Below are 8,104 nucleotides of genomic sequence, written 5' to 3'. Positions count from 1 at the left end.
TTATAGTAAAAGTATTTAGCTTTGTTATGGTCAAAATGAACCCAAAGAAAATTCAACCTATTAAAAGCTCTTACATCGTCCACTTGCTGCTCCAGCTTTGCCTTGGCCTTGGTCAGAGTGTTGACTTTGTCTTCCTCACTCTGCAGGTCATCCAGTGTTTGTTGGTGAGCTTCCTGTAAGGCTTTCTTTTCCTTGGTCAGCTTAGCAATGATTTCATCCAAAGCAGCCATCTCCTCTGTCAGGTTTTTTACCTATAGCCAAAGTTGAGTTTTGATTGAAATTTTGAGAATTTTAACAGTATGTATTAAATGTGGTATAGTAAGTGGTGTTTTTTGTACCTTGTTTTCAGTGGCATGCTTTTCTTTCTCAACTTTGGCCAGAGTTAGTTCTAAATCGTCAATATCCTTCTTTAACTCAGAGCACTCATCCTCCAGCTTCCTCTTCTTAGCTGTCAGTTCAGAGTTCATCTCCTCCTCATCCTCCAGCCTTTCTGTAAGCTCTTTGATTTTTGCYTCCAGCTGAATTTTGCTCTTGATCAGCCCCTCACATCGTTCTTCTGCATCAGACAGATTATCTTGCTCCTGTTTTTAAAAGAATTGAACATTGTGAACATTATAAATATCATTCAGGACATGGTAGCAGTTTAAATCAAAAATTGTTTTTAACATACAGTCTGGACTTGAAGCTGCAGGTCGTTCTTCTCTTGGAGAAGAGAGACCATTTTCTCCTCTAGTTCCTTTCTACGAGCCTCAGATTTTGCATAGGCCTCCTTCAGTTTGGTAAACTCTTCTTTCATATTGGCCATTTCCTTCTCAGTCTCTGCTGATTTCAGCAATGGTTTGATTTTGAAGAACATCTTCATCCAGGGCCAATTCTTGACCCCCATGAAGGCTCGGATGTTCCACTGGATCACAAGTAGTGCATCTCTGTGTACAATAATTTTTAGATATGTTCATAATCATTTTATTTCTGTAACTTCATGGTCAATGTACAGTACACCCTTTTTTATCGAATTTACGAATGTGAGGTCACCTTTTGACTTTTATATTGAGAATCAAAGGACTGTTGAACATTTTTTATCAGATGTACGATTGTACGTACCTACGTTCTACAATCTTCTGGAATTCTATTCTTGCCAGAACACCTCTGGATCTTGCCTGGATTCTGGTTATGATTAAAGCCAATCGATCATCTCTCATCTCCTCTAGCAGACCCAACAGACCAGCTTTGAAGAAMACCTGATATTTTTCAAACRCAGACATAAAGTCATTATTCAGGACATGCAGTATTTGTGAATGTGTATGGTTTAGATAATAGTCTAATTATAATCATCACATTTTAACTAGTCATTCAAACGTWTACTTGCAATTTATTTCCAACACCAAAGTATTGACAGTACTGTACTTATACTACTTGTGTTCTCTTATGTAAAAGAAAATCAAGCAACRTTTATTTGTTTACCTTGGTGTGTCCCAGTTTATACTGGTTATGGTCGATATCTAAAGAACCCARGAGTTTCTCTGAAGCTTTCTTGTTATCAATGAATTGACCCTCAGGAATGGCACTTGGGTTCAAGATTCGATACCTTTTAAAAGCAAAAGATAACTTCAGTTAGTTTTTGTGCAATATGTAAAAGTACTATTAAACAAACATCCTTGATAATGAGCAGCAATAARCAACATGTATTGTGCTGTAAGACTGAGGCATAAAACTATAGGAACTTCAAAATGAAAAGTAAAACAAGTACTTTTACAACATGCTGATGGCTACTAAATATGGCAATTAATCCAATGAAGATATTACCACCTCAGCTGCAAATTTTGGAGAAGTGTCCTTTCTGTCCATACACTAAGTATAAAATCTCACGAGACTTGCCACGGGATTTTCCCATGAGACTTTCTGTGAGATTTGGAGTTAAGATGGCTGCACACTRTTGTTTAGYATCAGGTGTGTGGGGCTGGGAATGATTTTATATACTCTACCAGTGTGGTGTTGATGTATTCTGAGCCTTGTGAAACTGATCAAAACCGGAACTGGACAGGTTCCTATATTTCCCATTCTTGGGTGGCGAGCTACAAGTAGGCCTCAAGCCTGAGAGAAGAAGCCAACTGCAACTTCCATCAGTGTGGTAGGAGGCCCTGTAGTCTGAATTCCCCCACACAAAACCATATACACTGACTCCATATACTCCATAGACTCTTTTTCCACCAACAAACTTTGAACAATAATACAGGCTGGTGGGACTATACGAACTGTGGGCTGCAACCACACTTGGGTTGATATAGACCTTCATTGAGAAACTGTTTTGTTCAGCTATAATTGATGTGTTCTTTGAAATAATTGAACTAATTGTCATTATGCTCATGCACGACTGTTCATATTGTAAATATATATATTTTTTGTTTAACATTTTCAATATAACTCACCCTGTTGCACTTGAACATTGGCTGTCTTTATTAAGCACMAATCCAACTTTCTCCCAGAGCCGAACTTGGAAACTCTGATTCTAGTCCTAACATTTCACATTAGCATTTACAAAATATATGTTACATGTGTCTTTACTGTCAGCACACCCTGGATGAGAAAAATCACCAAAATACATTTATCAAATTTATTTATTTGTTTTGTTTCAACAATTATTTTTTAGTTTCTTTTTGTTGTTGGAGAATAAGGCTACACATTTCTCATCAGCCTTCTTGTTCCTCAGATACAGCATTGTGATCTAATATACTGCAACTTTGACTGCAAAAGATTCTTCTTTTTTTTTTTTTTTCATTTATTGGCAGATTACAAACAACTTCCAGGTGCATACCGCCACCTGACTGCAAAAGATTAAATGATTCTTTTAATTTGTATTTTCACTGAGCTAGTACCTCTGCTTGAAGTCTCCATAGAGGATCCTGTTGGGGAAGCCCTTCCTGCAGATCCTGATGCCTTCCAGCACACCATTACAGCGCAGCTGGTGCATCACCAGAGGGTTCTCCATGGCCCCAGGAGTCTTAGTCTCGTTGGGGATGATGCAGCGCACAAAGTGAGGGTGAGTCGACCTCAAGTTGGTCATCAGCTTGTTCAGGTTCTCCTAAAATAATGATCACTTATTTTATTATTAGCACTATTAAAAATAAATTTTCCAGATCCAGATAAAATATCTAAAATATATTTTAGATAATATATTATTTAACAAATGACAACTTTACCCTGTGCAGTGCAGATACAGTTTGGAAAGAAGAACCTTTCTTCTTGCTGCCACCTTTCTTTCCACCAGATTCGTGAGCTAAATTTACAAAGCAAAGTTGATAAAACTTTAAAAACAATCTATCATACATTTTGATTATTTTCAAACAATACTGATGACATGGAGCAGAACAAATTACATAGTGTGCATGAACTTTTCAAATCACAACTTTATTCACTTTTGATCCCATTATAGACTATACAATTCTAACCATTTTCTAATCCTACTATATACTTCTGAAATATTTTACTAGCAGTTATCTGAAGCTGCTTGCATAACCGTAAAAATGTTTTATTGATCAAATAATGTTGGGACACATAGTGTCACACTCATAGTGTCTCAATGTACCAATTTATCCAACATTTTGATAAGTGTTTTTGSTCCAGTCCTTTTCATTTGAGGAAAYAAAGCTAACTACTACAGTATGSTCTCACAAATTWTACTRATATTCCTCCTAAACAGAGTTCCYCATTACATAATTAATACAAACCTGAATCCGCCCCTGCATAATTTGCAAAGAGGGTAGCAAGCAACTTGACGGTAGACTTCTGGTACAGTCCAACAACGGTCTCATTCAGAGGATCCTTGTTCTTCACCAGCCAGTTGTTGATATTATAATCAACAGTTCCAGCATAATGAACCAGGGCAAAATGAGATTCTGGTTTTCCTTTAACAACTCTAGGCTTCTGGAAGTTACTGGATTTTCCCAGGTGGTTGTCATAAAGCTTAGCTTTAAAGGTGGTATCAGTGGCTTTGGGAAACATGCACTCCTCTTCAAGGATGGACATGATACCCATAGGCTGAGAGAAGAGAAATAGATGTACAATTGTAGTATTTTTTAACATTTATGTTATTTTATGTTTAATCCAGTTTCTCACCTTTTCAATCAGGTCAATACAGGCCTGCAGATCCATACCAAAGTCAATAAAAGTCCATTCAATTCCCTCTTTCTTGTACTCTTCCTGCTCCAGCACAAACATGTGGTGATTGAAGAACTGTTGCAGTTTTTCATTGGTGAAGTTGATGCACAGCTGCTCAAAAGTGTTGAACTGGAAAGACAGAACAGTCTTATTTATTACTTTCACCATTCTTATTTGCATTTGTCTAAAAAYATTGTGTTACCCAAAGCATAAAACTATATACTACGACATAAACAAAAATATTCACATCAAAGATCTCAAATCCAGCAATATCCAACACTCCAATGAAGTACTGGCGCGGCTGCTTTGTGTCCAAGGACTGATTGATCCTCACCACCATCCACAGAAACATCCTCTCATACACTGCCTTAGACAGTGCACCGACAGCATAGTACACCTAAACAAGAAAATAGTTAGGAGCATTTTTAAAACGTAACTTTACATTACGWTATTCATGCACCATTCACACAGTCCTCTACATAACTTTACCTGAGCAACATTTTGTCCCTTGGTGACCCACTCATTTCCTACTTTGACTCTCGGGTGACAGAGACCTTTGATGAGGTCAGCAGAGTTCAGGCCCATCAGATAAGCTGCTTTGTCAGCATCTTTGGGGATTTAATGACATTAAGTCAAGGTCATCTGTGGTATCCAAATACCTCGTTCTTTTTTTCTTGCGTGCACATTTTTTGTTGATGGTTGTAAATTGCTTGAAAAGTAATTTCCTACCTTCAGTTCCATCGGCCTCTGCCTGCTCCTCTCGCTGCTTCTGCTTGAACTTCATGTTACCAAAATGCATGATGGCACCAGTCAATTTGTAAATACTGTTCTTCTCTTCTTGAGTGAAGCCCAGCACATCAAAGGCATCCTAAGTGAAATYWATCAKTGCCATTTTTGTTTYTATTTAGCTTCAGCAAATGATKTWCTGATTTCAAGGTTGAACTCACATCAGTGGCCAGCAGCTCTTCAGAGTCATTGATGGAGGCTACAGTTGTCTCTCCTTGGGAGATGAAGGCGTAGTCATAGGGGTTGTTGGTGATGAGCAGCATCTCTGAAATTAGATAAAATATTTATTTTAATATATATGTTAAATTGATAAAACATAAACCACTTACCGTAGTATTTTTATATGCTTACCCAGTAGTTCAGGCTTTACTTGAGACAAAATCTGGTAAAAAATATGGTAGTCCCTCTCAGCTTTGAGCTGGTAGGTCACACGTGATTTTTCCAAAAGATCTGTTAAAGAAATTCTTTGAGTTGAGTCTGCCTTCAAACACGTTTCAGAAATCTTACTACTTACAGGTCTCAATGTCAGCAGAGGCCAGCTTTCCTCTGTTGTCAAAGTGAATTCTGATAAATTTACCCTAAAGAAAGAGACTCTTGTTTTAGTTAAATTACTTGACTTAATAATTTTTCAGAGCTACACAAACTCACAAATCTGGAGGAGTTGTCGTTCCTGATGGTCTTGGCATTACCGAAGGCTTCCAGAGCAGGGTTAGCCTGGATGATTTGATCCTCCAGGGTGCCCTGATATTGTCAAACCAAGACACAGTGTCATATTTAAAACGTTATGACAACAATATCATGCTCACAAAATATATATTAGGGGTGCAACAATACAGAAAATCCACGATTCGGTTAGATACTTTAGTGTCACAGTTCAATATTTTTTCGATACAAAAACTAACTTGTAATTTATTGAAATTAATTACGAACTTTTGTTTAACCTCAAAAGTACAGTCTTTAAATTAAATRTAGCCTAAACAGCAAGTTTCTCAGTGGATCTGCATTCAACAATGCAGCCTAGGTGGATAAGTTAAATGTAGATCCTCTGAGCCTTCAACACAGAGCATCTTCAGAAGACAAGATGATAAAATACATTTTAAAAATCTGTATTGTTTGATACAAGTGCAYATTAAACCTAAAGCACTGTATTGAACGATTCAATCCAGATACATGTATTGTTGCACCCCTAATATACACTGCCTGGCCAAAAAAAATCACCACCAATAAAAAGGCCACACACGCTAATATTTCACTGGACCGCCTTTAGCTTTGATTACGGCACACATTCGCTGTGGTATTGTTTCGAAAAGCTTCTGCAGTGTCAAAATTTATTTCCATCCAGTGTTACATTAATTKTTCACCAAGATCTCACATTGATGATGGTAGAGTGTGACCGCTCCTCAAAGCCTTATCCAGCACATCCCAAAGATTCTCAATGGACTCTGTGGAGCCAATCCATGTGTGAAAATGATGTCTCATGCTCCCTGAACTACTCTTTCATAATTCCAGCCCCATGAATCCTGGCGTTATCATCTTGGAATATGGCCGTGCCATCAGGGAAGAAACAATCCATTGATGAAATAACCTGGTCATTCAGTATATTCGGGTAATCAGCTGACCTCATTCCTTGAACACATACTGTTACTAAGCCTAGATCTGACTGACTGCAGCAACCCCACATCATAGACCTTAGCTAAATCCAGATGGCAACCTTTTTTTGGCTGGGCCGTATACATATATATGTGTGTGTGCATATATATATTATCTTCGTTCAGCTATTACAAGTTATTCTGAAATAAAATGTATGTATCTTTAGCCTGATATTGGTGTATAAGACTTTTATTCTATAAAAACAAACCTTCTTTTCCGCAGCAGCATCTTTCTTCCCACTGGGGACAGCAGCAATGCTGGCAAAGTACTGAATGACACGTTTGGTGTTGACAGTCTTTCCAGCTCCAGATTCTCCACTGGTTGGAAAAGAGACAAAAAGGCTCAGACCAAGACCAACAATTTCTGTTTACTAAAACAAGTAAATAGTTATTTGACTTACGTGATGAGGATTGACTGGTTTTCTCTGTCTGTCAAAACAAGTAATTAAAATAGTAATGCTGTGATGACTGATTGATCAGAATCACAGTAAATGATGAAGCACAAGGTAAATGATGTACCTGCCAGCATGTACTGGTAGGCATTATCAGAGATGGAGAAGATGTGAGGAGGMGCTTCACTYCTCTTCTTTCCTCTGTAGGCAACGACCACTTCCTGGTTGTAGACCGGCARCCACTTGTAGGGGTTGACAGTCACACAGAACAGCCCRGAGTAGGTCTTCAGAAAAACAGATAATAGAAAGACAACAAAATATATTATTTCATTGTATTGAAGGCACTTGATTTGAATGATTTACTACAATAGTTAAGGTTTGACATTGAAACTAAACTTTAACTCACATAGATCATCCATGCTGCGTAACGCTCTTTGAGGTTAAACAGCACAGCTGGCTCATGAAGGAAGGTGAACATGGCCATGTCTTCAATTTTATCAAACTTAGGCGGGTTCTGAGGGTGCACATCACACTCCTTCACAGTGACGGTCTGGAAAAGATAATATTGTGATTTAGAACCAAACTAAATGCATCTCTCAAACAGCTAAAAGTGATTTTTACCATATATTAATTTACTTGCCTTTCCAAATTCAGTCTCAGCAGTGACTTTGTCACCTTCACGGCTGATTATAGATGCCTTAACGTACTCAACCTCAGGGTCGGGTACAAAACACTCCTTCTTCATGTCAAATGGACGAGTCTGGGCCTCCAGACGCTCCCTATCAGATTTCCTCAAATAAGAAGCAGCGACCCCAAATTCCTTCATTGCAGCATCACCCATGATTCAACCTGTTACAAATATGAAAATTAATTACTTTAAGACCACAGTAATGTTAAAAAAAAAATCACCATTAAATGTGTCAATGTAAATGTCTGCAAGCATCTGTAGTTACAGCAACTACCTGATAAATATTGTCATTTAAAAGGCAGAAATAATAATTGTTATTCTATTATAATGGGGTTTTAAAAACGTTTTACTATTATGAAGTTCACAGGTTTAAATAAAACAACTTTTTCTTGCATACAATTTTTAAGACAGTTTCATTAATGTAACCCTAATAT

At 37.6% G+C, this 8,104-nt stretch overlaps 2 protein-coding genes across 2 annotated transcripts in view; both read right to left on the bottom strand.

Annotated features, from left to right (window-relative positions):
* LOC106514903 (myosin-7) overlaps positions 1 to 8,104 on the bottom strand; it is a gene marked incomplete in the record, with an annotated part of 76,545 nt that overhangs the window by 28,404 nt on the left and 40,037 nt on the right.
* On the bottom strand, positions 75 to 8,036 carry LOC106514905 (myosin-7). Its single transcript, XM_014004437.1, has 21 exons — positions 7,623 to 8,036; positions 7,389 to 7,532; positions 7,110 to 7,266; positions 6,992 to 7,019; positions 6,800 to 6,908; positions 5,590 to 5,682; positions 5,456 to 5,519; positions 5,293 to 5,391; positions 5,103 to 5,206; positions 4,885 to 5,023; positions 4,645 to 4,763; positions 4,403 to 4,552; positions 4,114 to 4,284; positions 3,726 to 4,035; positions 3,198 to 3,274; positions 2,874 to 3,079; positions 1,462 to 1,585; positions 1,102 to 1,238; positions 671 to 926; positions 336 to 581; positions 75 to 249 (listed from the first exon to the last, which is right to left on the bottom strand). The coding sequence occupies exons 1-21, from the start codon at positions 7,821 to 7,823 to the stop codon at positions 214 to 216; spliced, it is 2,970 nt and encodes a 989-aa protein (XP_013859891.1). The 5' UTR covers positions 7,824 to 8,036; the 3' UTR covers positions 75 to 213.

This window comes from Austrofundulus limnaeus, unplaced genomic scaffold (assembly GCF_001266775.1).
Source record: "Austrofundulus limnaeus strain Quisiro unplaced genomic scaffold, Austrofundulus_limnaeus-1.0 Scaffold24, whole genome shotgun sequence".
Lineage (NCBI taxonomy): Eukaryota > Metazoa > Chordata > Actinopteri > Cyprinodontiformes > Rivulidae > Austrofundulus > Austrofundulus limnaeus.
Note: the sequence above shows the minus strand (reverse complement) of the source record. Positions and strands in the feature narration are given on the sequence as shown.